General features: G+C 38.2%; 1 protein-coding gene across 4 annotated transcripts in view; it reads left to right on the top strand.

Moving 5' to 3' along the window:
- FNDC3B (fibronectin type III domain containing 3B) overlaps positions 1-13,463 on the top strand; it is a 322,142-nt gene that overhangs the window by 156,819 nt on the left and 151,860 nt on the right. For all 4 annotated transcript variants that reach the window (XM_067536459.1, XM_067536462.1, XM_067536460.1 and 1 more), the window contains exons 4-5: positions 975-1,051; positions 12,062-12,305. In XM_067536459.1, coding sequence (XP_067392560.1) covers positions 975-1,051; positions 12,062-12,305 — 321 coding nt within the window. The remainder of the gene's footprint in view (positions 1-974; positions 1,052-12,061; positions 12,306-13,463) is intronic.

The following is a 13,463-nucleotide window of genomic DNA, read 5'->3' as shown; positions in this document are numbered from 1 at the left end:
AAGAGCACTGTATAAATGTTATTAGTCTAGCATCACTAGCAGGCATCATTACTATATTTATTTACAATATCACTTGTAACTGATATGTAATAATAATGTACTTGGATAGCATCATACTTTTTCAAAACAATCCAATAAAAAAAAACCCTGAAGAACTGGTTGGCACTTTACTATCGGGACACCTTCTTGTGTTGTTGACAACTCTGCATCTCTAGTAATTGCCTTTCCTAATCTTAACTGCTGCTATTTAAATGTTGCTTTAGATTGTTGAGTGAACAATTTCTAATTTTCCATTTTACCTAGCTGCTTTGTAGTTGTGTGGCTCAGTTTGTAATAATCTAATACTTATAGCCCATAATTTGTTATAGTTGTATATACTTGATACCTCAAAATGGAACGTGTAAATCAAGGGCTGTGTTTCTGAGTGGAAGCTGTAAATCTCTTGCTTACATAAATCACATTCCAAGGTTAGTCTGAATTGCTGAGATAATGAGTTTGGGCTTAGTGTGTTCTTGAAAAGACTCTTTCACATATGTGAAATTTGGTGTAATTGGAGGCTTTACTTGGGAGTTCTCTAGAACGTGCTGGAGACCATGCAGTCTCAATTTCCTTAGAACTCTAAAAGAGGAAAATTCATTCAGGTTAGTGATAGGGATTGTGGCCTATGGAAGGACAGTTCACATTACTGCTTAATTATATCTTCTTTGCTCTGTGTATAACAACACCAAGGCTGCCTTTTTAGTTCTTTGATAACTGAAAACGTTCATTTAATAAAAAAGTATTTTTAAAAGCTATACAACAATGGCATCATCTTAAGTGTATTGGCTCAAGAGAAATTAGCCATACACTTGAAGTTATTTGAACTGTTTGATTTCAGTTGTTACAGGTTTCTAAAGTGATGTTATTTGTTAGCACAATGTGTATGTGCTTAATTGTGTTTAAAAAAAAAATCCTTTTTTCTTTCTTCCAACTAGGACCGGCAGAGGTTCCCATGATGTCACCCAATGGATCCATCCCCCCTATACATGTGCCTCCAGGTTATATCTCACAGGTATGCTTCTTCAGCAACGTAAATCTAATTTTGATTTCTAAAGTGTACGTTTGCATAGGAGGGCAATAGCACTGATTCTCATAACTACATTCGTCTGGCTATGGTGTTCACTTCCTGCTGGATAGTGTTGTTATGCTGGCAAATGCATAATGCATTTTCACCCCAGAGGTGGCTTTGTTTCCACAGTAGGTGAAGCAATTTACTTCTTTCCTCTCTACATCTGTATATATATAAATATAATATAGGTACAGATGGTATTTTACTACTAATAAAAGCTACACATACACACTGAGTAGAGAATAAACTCCTCAAAATATCTCCTATCCAACATTGATTCTACCTCTGCATCTGATGAAGTGAGCTGAGTCTCACGAAAGCTTATGCCTACAAAAATTAAATTTGTTAGTTTTTAAAGTGCCACAGAACTCTCGTCGTTTTTGCTGTATACAGACTAACACGGCTACCCCTCTGGAACCTAGCCAACAAGTTTCAGTTAATTAGTTAGGAAGTGTAGGAGCCAAGAGAGAAGTGGGAAGGAGGTGAACCAAGTTCATTTATACTGCCTGCAAAAGACACTATAGCTTATCGTTGTCATCGCAGCAGGAAATAATGCAGAATAGCTAATATATTTTTTAAAGGCTGTGAATTGTCTCCTATTTTTTTAATTTATGAAAAAGGCCGAAAAAGAAAAGAAGCAAGTGTCTTTAGAAATATGTCCTTTTTTAGAGTATCAGGTCCTTGGTTTCTTAAAAACAGTAATTGTTATTCCAATTAAGATTACTAAAAATCTATTTTCTTCTGTCTTCTGCAAACTTGTATGAGTTTCCAAGTGAAGAGGTTGGACAAGGTAGCTTGACTGTGGTTAAGATACAATAAACCTGATCCTATGGCCATTTCAAAGGTGCCACTGAAGTGTATGCATTCAGATATTTTAAAATTAAATATATTTTTAAATAACCAAAGAAAATCCTTAATTCCTTTAATATCAAACCTTTTTGTATTGTTAATAGGAATAGACTGGATTCTGTCTTTTTTTCCTCCAGTAAAATAATGTGTAAATTGAATCTTTAATAATCATATATGTTTGAAAGCTTGTCGATGGGATTACATTTACATGCCACAAAATACTGTAGTCATTCTGTGGGATTTTAATTTTCAGGTACAAAAAGATGTCATAAGTGCAAGGAAAATGATTATCAATATGATCTTTCAAAGAATCTGTATGAAAGACTTGATTGCAGGATGGTGTAATGGCTTAGCAGATGCTGTATGCTTTTTTATGGGAGTGTTCTAGCTTCCTCCCAATTCCTTAAGCCTTCTGAGGCCAGCGGTGCTGGAGACATGTTTTAGGGCACAATGTGAATCATTTTCTATGAGCCACCAGGCTTGTTGGAGATTCTGATGCAAAGGGATACACGTTTGCCGACCTCTCTGTGGGGGAAAATGTGTCGATGCTTGTGAATCCATGTGCCGGATCAGAACCATTGGAAATGCACCTGTTCTTTGTTATTCAGGCTCTCCACTTGGGGATCTTATTAGATCCTGGCTGCTCTTGTCTGTTCAGGTTGCAGCTGTGGCAAAAAGCCATTGTTTTGGTTTTCTTCTCTGCACACTTGAGAAATGACCTAGCTTCATGTAATCAAATGTTAGTCACCTTGAGATTATCTCATGTTATAGAGTGCTTACACCTATTCATCAGCTGAATCTGGTGCTGAATATTCCTGGCCACTGAGCATCATACAGAGAACACATTACACTGATACGCCATAGTTCGCTCTGGCTTCTGATTGGCTTTCATTGTGATGGAATGAAAAGGTGTTGATTATGACTTATAAAACCATAACTGATTTGAGACATGACTACCTGAGAGGTCACCTCTTTTCCATTGTGATACTGTTGTAATTAGGATCAATCCTTTTGGTTTCAAAGGGTGGAAACTGGAGGCGGGGCTTTTTCCAAGAGGGAGTTTTAACTCTGGACCTTGCCTATCCTTTTCATTTGGCCCAAGAGAGCCCAAATTTGTTAAAATTTAGGACACATTTAGAAAATTTAAGAGCTCATCACTTTTCTGAGGGCATTGTTTGGAGATGTGGGTGGTGGTTATTTTTTGTAGTATATATTTTTTCAATTTCTTTCTGTGTACATTTTAAGTGTTCTAAAAATATCTCAAGTGGAATCTTTTCAGACACAAATGGGAATTGGGTACTGAACTGCCATTTGTGCCTTTAAAAATCTCCTTGTAATTTAGTGAATAAATAAAATATAAATCGGCTCTGAAAAAATGAAAGATTATAATTAAAATGGTTTTATTAAAAATTAAAACAGATTTGCTTATTTTCTCTCTTAAATAGTTTTCTTCTCTTTTTAACACCTTTTAGTACTAAACTCCTCGTTTTCTCTTATCTTGGTTCAGGCTCTACCAAGATAAATGGTAGTGTATTAGAAACGTGTCTTCCAAAATTTGGCTTTGGCAGTAATAATCCACAGATTATACTTTTCTGAACCCAGTGCCGCTTCTTGAACTCATGAGTATTTCTGCAAATCACCAGTAATAATCTACACCAAAGAAGCCTTTTAAGTACTTCTAAAACATATTTTCTTTCTAAAGAAAGCAACTGGAAATATACATTGTAAAGTTATAGGGAAAACTATATACTAATTTGTAAAAGCCTTGGAATGTCCTCTCTATCATGTGGAAAATGAATATTTTGCCTTATAGATGACTTCATGTTAAATAATAGATTAAATAACATAGCCATCAAATTAGTTGGTTGTTGATGATTATGTACTAGCTGTGTGTGCATTATTCGCTTTTGTCTTTGCTCTGTTGTGTTGGTATTTAATAGGCTTATTGTATGATAATTTGAATTGTGTTCTTTTGGCACAGCCAGAGCAAGGATGTAAAGCACATAAGTGGACTCCAAGATATGAATAAAAATGCATTTTATTTTGGTTTTGTCTGCTCCCAAAGCATACATCTCAGATTCAGGCAGAAAGCAAATACCCCTGTGGAGAAATAACCATGACTATTAAGAGAGAGTCATGAAATCTTTTTTCCATTTTCTTCTGCCAAGCTTTTGGAGCGGAGTGTATTAGCCTTGAATATTACGTTTGCCATCCAATGACTGCAACCCAGGATTAAAATGATGCTTCATTACCTCTGCAGCATTGTGAAAACTATTGGTAAAAGGGAGCTAGCAGAATGTTATTCTATGTCCTTCAAGACCCACTCTCTTGGCAGTCAACAGTAAAATAGTTGAGAGTCTATTTTCTAGACTTCAAGGACTATGTGAGTAGTCTTGATTAGGAAGAGGGGTTTGTGTCTGTTATAAAAGTCAAGAAAAGGCCTGGGGGTGGGGAGGAAGAAATCCGGGAAAATAATGGAAAGAAACATGCACCAACAGCTCTCATCACTCATGTTTGGTTGTTTTTCTTTTTTAGCCAGGCACAATACAGCCAGTCACTTGGTATCATAGGACATCTACCAGCTTCCTTTTCTTCTCAGCTAGCCAACATCTTTGTGATGGGGAAGCTGTTAGGTAATGGAAGTCAAAGGAGATAAATTCTACTCCTCATTTCCACAGATGCTTGCTGTGTGACACTCTGGCTCCGTTATTCCCCTTTGTAATATTACAATGACATTTATCCATCTTTGTAAAGCACTTCAAGATCTAAAGATGAAAAACACTGTAGAGAAGTGCACACAATATTATTTTTCTCACAATAAATGCTATCTTCCCCTTTTATGGTTATCTGGATAGTTCATCCCTAGCTTGTCTCTGTTTCAGCTTCCTGCTTTATTAATCCTTACCCAGTTTCTTCATAATTTTCTGCTTTCTCCACATACATACTCTAAGGAGGCCAACACTGACTGACAAGCCAGTTCTTCCATAGAACCTGATATTCAGACTAAATGTACTGTAGTTTGTCTTAAATTTAATTCATAAAAGATGCAAAGAAATGTATCCCATTCTGATTGAAGTAGTAAAGCAACAAGAGGAATAAAAAAGGAAGCTTTAGAATAGGACAAGATTATGTTTGACTCTGATTAAAGGGCTGAGGTAATTATAGTCAAGTTATTTTGCTGATGTGTAGCTAATTTTTATGGATTGCATTTTTTAATTTGTGTGTGTGTGTGTGTGTTCTTCCCTTTGACATCCTATCATAGATAGCAGCAATTTATATGGGTGTTTTAATTAACTTCCTGAATCAGAGCCATGGTCAGTTGCCTGAAATTTCCTGTCTTTGCTAGTTTAAATACAATGTTGTTAATATTTCTTGAACCAGTTTGCAGAAGTTGTAATAAATTCTGTCACATTTAATTCATCTAATGGAAAGAGTTGCTTACAGTTAATATGGCTGCTGGAATCTGTTCATCTTGTAGAATATTTTTATGGCTTTGTTATGTCTTCACAGTCTTCAGGAAAAACTCATACACAAAAAAAGTGGGCAAATTCAGTCCATACGCATGTTTATTATAAACACAAAGAAGCATCATTAATATGAACCAATCTTCACGCCAGCCTGGGATGGAGATGCACAGCCCAAGATTATGCTTGTCAGAAACTTTCTGTGTTTCCCATGAGAGGAGGGAATGTAAGTGATTCGGGGAGTATGTGCTAACAGACACAGATTGTCTCCCTCTACACACTCCTTTGAATCAATGCAAAGAAACATACCTTTCTTCTGCTCCACCCAGGAAGAGCTGCACTGTAAATGCCATATATTTTGAGGAGGTTGCACGCTACAATTCCCCTCCCATATGTAGCTTTTTGTGTATATTTCTGAAATTTAAGAGGTTTTTTTGCAGGATCTTTATTAAATCATTGGTTTGTGTCATCATATTAAGACATTGATAAAGTTGTGTAAAACATTACATAGGAAGTGTGTGCACAAACCAAATGAACAATTTTTGGGTGTGCATCTTCTGCTCACATCACCAGCCTAGGAAGAAGTATGAGAACTGAAGACAAAGCATCCTTGGTTGAGGTAATCTGGCTGTGGATCAGATTTCCAGGAGAGATTAGGGGAATTGAGCATCTGACTATCCTTATTAAATATTGTTCCAGTTACCCTTTCTGAAGTATCATTTCTTTTGTGGCTTGTAAGTTATAGCTTGAATGAAGATGTAAAATAAATTCTCTACAACTAAGATTCAGTCATTTGCATGGATATAATACAATATATGTGAGCTATATTAAATTGCTTTTAAAAATTTGTATAATATCTATGTTAAACATAGGTTTCAGCTACCCTCTCAATTTTTTGTGTAGGAGCATGTGAAAGTTTGTGGGTAGAATTAATAGCTTTGAATTTTGTTAACTGGCTAAGATATTTGGTTTAGTAGGGGAAAAACAGTGATGACCATGTAAAGCAGTTATGTTTTCAGAATAGATTAACAACCACAATTTGATACAATTGTCATTGCCACAGTGACTTAATGATATCAGTGTAAAACGAAATCAGTGTAAAATAAAAACTTTCCTAGTAATGTGGCAAGATGATCTGTGGGAGTACAATGAGGAGAGACCATTTTATTATGTCAAATTAATGTCCAGGCAAATTCCAATGAGTTTACCCCCACCTAATAATTATGCTCCCAAAATAAAACATGTAGCAAACACAGAAATTATGCTATCATAATGTTATTAATGAGGCATCATACCAGCTAGACCAGAAGGCATTTAAAAACTATGTATGCTATTTTTAAAGCAGACTAGATAATGAAAGTGTAGTTCTAGGTCCCAAATGACTACTTTTCAATATTTATAGAATATAGGCAGCTATGAATGTGACAGCACAAGCTGATATTAGCTAGTTGTTGTTTTATATTCCAGTAGCACTTACAGGCCACAACCAGAGTTGGTACCCGTTGTACTAGCCACTGAACACACACACAATAGAAAACAGTCTGTGCCCCCAAGGAATTTACAGTCTAAAAGGCAAGATAGGCAAATAGGTATAGATGAACAAAAACAATTACTGACTTTCTTTAAATAGCAACATTTAACTTTCCCCACTGTCTGTTATTTACAGAAATGGATCAGAACTAGATGGGAGTAAACCATTTTAATTTGGGAGGTTTGGATGAAATGGGACTTGGATTTCATGTCTAAGTATGAGTTTGCAAAACCCAAATCTGACCAGTATGAATTTTACAAAACCATCTGAAGTTTTGTTAACTTCCACATAATGTCATAAGTAGACATCTGACCTGCACTTGCAAAATTGACAGGTGCACGTTGCACCAGCAAATCCCACATTTGGTCACCCAGAGGAGCTTTTGCTCATGTAAACAGAGCATTGGTGCATAATTACCTGTTTATATGGGCTTGATTTGGAACAGTTGTGTGGCTTGCAGGCACAATTGAATTGCCAGCATTTATGAATTAAGGATCAAACAAATAAAAGATGCTCTGTTAGTTCCTTGATGTAGTCAGTTATAAAACTAGCTGATTTCCTGACTTCTCAAATAGTCTTTGCTGCTCGCTCCCACATGCTGATCTCTAAGCTCCATCCAGCAGCAGAAATACATCTGAAGGTCTTCAAAAGGTCCTTGAGAATTTTTTTTTTCATGATTCATTTTCTAGAAGACTGATCATAGTTTAATTTTCACTTGACATTACTTCCAAATACACAAACCACAAGCTGTCTGGACCTGTTTGTCAACATATTTATATATCTCCTTCATTGAAAACATAAATATATATATAAAATCTAATCTAACTTTGCAGATAAGAGCTTGTACTTGCCTGGTACATTCCGAGCTTTCTTTCAAAGCCAAATGATGAAAAGACTTGTTCTGTCGTAGACTAGAATTTTTGGGCTTTAAATGCCAGTCAGGTTAGAACGTGATCTAAGCTTGAGATAAGTAGAGTCGACATTTAATTACAAAGTCTTATGCAAATAAGTATTTATTTTAAAGTCTGAGCATTTGGAAATTTTTCTCTCCTACCCAAAATTTCTTTCAGTGTCTTGGCCAGCACTGATACAAGGCTGTGGTGAATAAGGGATGTCATGCAAGTTGAAGAGAGCAAAATATAAAAGTTAAAGTAATCTTATGATCTAAATGAATCCCTGAAGTCCCATTCAGTGTCTGTCTGGAGCTGTATAGATCTCTGAAATCTAAGAATAACAGTTTTCAAATTGCTAATCTACACTTTAGGGTTGAAGGTTAATCACCAGATATATCAAACTAAATGCTTTGTATTCTGGTTTGCACAGAATAGCACCTACCAGGTATTCTATTGAAACCAATAGTAATATATAAGAGACTCAAATTCACACCAATGCTTGTGACTCTAACGTTTCCTCTTTAAAAATTTCATTTAAAGGTAGAGGGTCTCCTGTGGGTATTTGTTTGATTAACAGAGTATCTCATGTGAACAGTGTGAATCTGACTGAGTGTCCTGAATGAACTGTGATAAGAACACCTAGAATACAAATAGTGGTACCTCCAGGACACTGTGTACTGTATTGGTAGTCAATGTGGCAGCAGCCCTGGTTTCTTCCCTATATACTTCCTTTAAATGTGGGATAGGTGGCAGAATCCTGAGCCTGGCCTCCCCCACACACTGATGTATCATACATAAGCTATTCTTTGTCACCCATCTCCTTTGTTCAATTCAGAGCTCACTACATCTCCCTCCGTACACATCTCCCTACAAACTTTCCCAGCACTAATATGAATGCACATGCTGCGCCTCATGTTTGGGAGGAACTCCTAGTAAACATCCGCAAAACTAACTCCTCCGTCAAAACCGTCCTTAAAACTCTCCTTTGTCATGATTTGACAACTGTTAGACAGCTGGAGTTCCGAGACAGCGATCTATCTGTACTTGGTTTGTAAGCTCTCAAGGGCAGGGACTGTCTGTTTGTTCTGTCTTTGTATAGTGCCTAACACAATGGGGTCTTCGTCCATGACTGGGGCTGCTAGGCGGTATGATACTGCAAATAGTAAATAATAATAATGAGCTGTTATTATATGACTGTATTTAAATCCGCATACTTGAGCAAAGTACATTTTAAAATCCCTATACCTCTGACAAATCACAACCAATTTTCACCAAACCACCGACAAACAGACCTATGGGCTAGGACAATCTTCCGACATTGGAAAAAAAAGTAAACAACTGAAATGACTATTTTATACTAAAAATGTTTTCACTTTTAACTATACACATTGCTACATGTTTTGTCCAAGATACTTAGGGCCAAATCATGCACATCTAAGAACTTGTCTACCAGGGGAAGTTGACTGGCATAGTTGTGTACTGAAATAAACTATTCTGCAATAACTAAAGGAAGGACAAAAGGAAGAAAGGAGAACCACAGGATACGGATCCTGAACTTCAGAAAAACAGACTTTGACTACCTCAGGGGCTGATGGGCAGGATCTCCTGGGAGGCTAATATGAAGGGAAAAGAGTCCAAGAGATCTGGCTGTATTTTAAAGAAACCTTATTGAGGGCATAGCAACAAACCATCCCGATGTGCAGAAAGAATAGCAATATGGCAGGTGACTAGCTTGACTTAACAAAGAAGTCTTCAGTGAGCTTAAACACAAAAAGGAAGCTTACAAGAAGTGGAAGCTTGTTCAGATGACTAGGGAGGAATATAAAAATACTGCTCGAGCATGCAGGAGTGAAATCATGAAGGCCAAATGACAATTGGAGTTGCAGCTAGCAAGGGACATGAAGGGTAACAAGAAGGGTTTCTACAGGTGTGTTAGTAACAAGAAGAAGGTCAGGGAAAGTGTGGGTCCCTTACAGAATGGGGGAGGCAACCTAGTCACAGATGATGTGGAAAAAGCCGAGGTACACAATGCTTTTTTTGCTTCTGTCTTCACAGAAAAGGTCAGCTCCCAGACTACTACACTGGGCAGCACCAAACAGGGAGACCATGAGCAGCTCTCAGTACTGAAAGAACAGGTTCAGGACTATTTAGAAAGGCTGGACATGCACAAATCCATGGAGCCAGATGCAATGCATCCGAGGATGCTTAGGGAGTTGACTGATGTGATTGCAGAGCCATTGGCTATTATCTTTGAAAACTCGTGGTGATTGTGGGAGGTCCCAGATGATTGGAAAAAGGCAATTTTAGTGCCCATCTTCAAAAAAGGGAAGAAGGAGGATCAGGGGAAGTACAGGCCAGTCAGCCTCACCTCAGTCCCTGGAAAAAACATGGAGCAGGTCTTCAAGAAATCCATTTTGAGGCACTTGGAGGAGAGGAAGGTGATCAGGAACAGTCAGCATGGATTCACCAAGAGCAAGTCATGCCTGACCAAGCTGATTGCCTTCTATGAAGAGGTGACTGGCTCTGTGGATGTGGGGAAAGCGGTGGACATGATATACCTTGACTTCAGGAAAGCTTTTGATACGGTCTCCCACAATATTCTTGTCAGCAAGTTAAAGAAGTATGGGTTGGGTGAATGGACTATAAGATGGCTAGAAAGCTGGCTAGATCATCGGGCTCAATGTCTAGTTGACAGCCGGTAATAAGCGGAGTGCCCCAAGGTTTGGTGCTGGGACTAGTTTTGTTCAACACCTTCATTAATGATCTGGAGGATGGGGTGGATTGCACCCTCAGCAAGTTTGCTTATAATAAGCTGGTGCTTATAATAAGCTGGTGCCAGTGGTAGATACACTGGAGGGCAGAGATAGGATACAGAGTGACTTAGACAAATTAGAGGATTGGTCCAAAAGAAATCTGATGAGGTTCAACCAGGACAGGTGCAGAATCCTGCACTTAGGAAGGAAGAATCCCATGTACTGCTACAGACTAGGGACTGACTAGCTAAGCAGCAGTTCTGCAGAAAAAGACCTGGGGGTTACAATGGACAAGAAGTCGGATATGAGTCAACAGTGTGCCCTTATTGCCAAGAAGGCTAATAGCATATTGGGCTGCATTAGTAGGAGCATTGCCAGCAGATCTAAGGAAGTGATTATTCCTCTCTATTTGTCTTTGGTGAGGCCTCATCTGGAGTAATGTGTCCAGTTTTGGGCCCCTGCTACAGAAAGGATGTGGACAAATTGGAAAGAGTCCAGCAAAGGGCAGCGAAAATGATTAGGGAGCTGGAGCACATGAGGAGAGGCTGAGGGGAACTATGCTTGTTTAGTCTGCAGAAGAGAAGAATGAGGGGGGATTTGATAGCAGTCTTTACCTGTCTGAAAGGGGATTCCAGGGAGGATGGAGCTAGGCTGTTCTCAGTGGTGGTAGATGGCTGAACTAGGAGCAATGGTCTCAAGTTGTAGTGGGAGAGGTCTAGGTTGAATGTTAGAAAAAACTTTTTCACAAGGAGGGTGGTGAAGCATTGGAATGGGTTACCTAAGGAGGTGTCGGAATCTCCATCCTTAGAGGTTTTAAGGTGAGGCTTGACAGAGCTCTGGCTGGGATTGTTTAGTTGGGGTTGGTCCTGCTTTGAGCAGGGGGTTGGACTAGATGACTTCCTGAGGTCCCTTCCAACCCTCATCATCTATGATTCTATGACTCTGTGAACCATTTCAGCATAACTTCCCATGTGGATGGACAGTCTATTCTGAAATAATTTCTCCACTTTGTGAGTGGAGTAATTATTCTGGAATAAAGTCACTTTTATTAGTGTACACACTGGGAGCTATTCCAGAAAAACTGTAGCAGAATACAGTATTCAGTTATAGGTATGCAGATTAATCTCCCTGTGTAGATGAACACTTGCTCTCTGAAAAATCCTTATTGACTTCAGTGGGATAACTCACATAAGGTAAAATTTGCCCCTTAATGAACACTCTTATTTTGTTGCTTTATGTTCTGTGCTTTAAATACAGGTACAGGTGCTTATTTTCTCTCCTACTACCCATGCAGTAATTAATGTGGCTCCACTGGAAACCACAACCACTAAGATTGCTTGTGCTGATACTAATGTGTGTTATGGTCATAGCCAAGGAGAACTCATTTAAATAAATAACGTTATTTTTAAAAATACTCTTTCAGATGATACACAATGTGTTAATATCCCTGCTTCCCTTTTCAGGTGATAGAAGACAACACGGGCGTTCGCAGGGTGGTGGTTACACCCCAGTCTCCAGAGTGTTATCCTCCCAGCTATCCTTCTGCCATTTCTCCAACCCATCATTTACCTCCATACCTGGCACACCACCCCCATTTCATTCACAATTCTCATACGGCTTTCTACCCTCCAGTCACCGGCCCAGGAGACATGCAACCCCAATTTTTCCAACAGCATCATCTTCCCCCTACAATATATGGAGAACAAGGTGAGCAAAAAGAAATCTGTGTGTGTATCCAACATATTTGCAGTGCTGGGAAAGTGGAGATTTGCCGATGAACTGTACTGTTGATTTAGTGGTTTCCCCCACATGATCTGTAGGCCTTCCTTCTCTAGAGAATGGCAAGATATTGGGGAATGGATGCATCCAGTCTGAAAGAACTCAAGAACATCACGTCCTGAAAACATAGGGTGCAAGATGCAAACCGAATTCCAATTCAGTTTTGTTATAAGGGCAAAAAAGTACTCCATCCTACGTCCCAAAGTGCCTGTGTGAGTCAAGCTGTTGTATCATCATGCAGCACTGTGACATAGCGGTTTTTGTCCTGTATTCAAATTTGGCCAACCCTTGTTTGAGAATGAAGGTGGAGATAGGAAAGGGGGATTAGTTCTGACAAGTCTTATGGCAGTCATTGTCAGAAGCTAATAAAAGGCTTCCTCTTGGCACTAATGGATGGAGATGATGTATCTTCCTGAGCCCTTTTCATGTGAGAGCTGCAGTGCACTTCTCAGAAATAACAAAAAAGGATTTTCTGGTTAATCTGCTTCTTAAGAATGTGCAATAGGTCATTTAAAAAGCAATATCTGGTCCCAAGGGTAACATGACAGCCCTAACCATCACAGGATAAGTAAATAATTGAAGCGAAAGGAGTGAAAGCACAATTTATTTCTGTCTGAACTATGCATTATTATGTCTATTCCATCCTTGAGATAGTTTTTGTGGAGTCTAAAACTGTGCATTAACTGAAAAGATATGAAGTTACTATGCCTACATCAGCAAAACTACATGAATTGCTTAACATGGCAAGTTTCTCCTTGTAGAGTCACATTTTTTATTTTACTGCCAAATTATGGAATTTCACAGAATTCATGGAATTTTTCTAAAAATATTTTGAAACTCTAAATCAGCTGAATCATCAGAGAAGAGTTTTGCCTTTGAAGAACTATAGACTTGGGTATCTGTCTGGTTATGTTCCCCCTCTGTTTTATATTGATTAGTGTATTTAATTTTCTTATAAAGAATGGAGTATTATAATCCTGAATTGGATTAGACAAAAGAAAAACTCTACACTATGTCTTTTAGGTGTCATTGTCTCATCAGAAACAATATTAAAGTAAAAAAGTATTAGGAACAAATTTTCCAAGT

This window comes from Emydura macquarii, unplaced genomic scaffold, assembly GCF_026122565.2.
Source record: "Emydura macquarii macquarii isolate MOO-44397 ecotype Brisbane River unplaced genomic scaffold, CSIRO-AGI_Emac_v2 contig_3603, whole genome shotgun sequence".
NCBI classification, from domain to species: domain Eukaryota; kingdom Metazoa; phylum Chordata; order Testudines; family Chelidae; genus Emydura; species Emydura macquarii.
The sequence above is the reverse complement of the archived record's forward strand: the minus strand, read 5'-3'. Positions and strand labels throughout refer to the sequence as shown.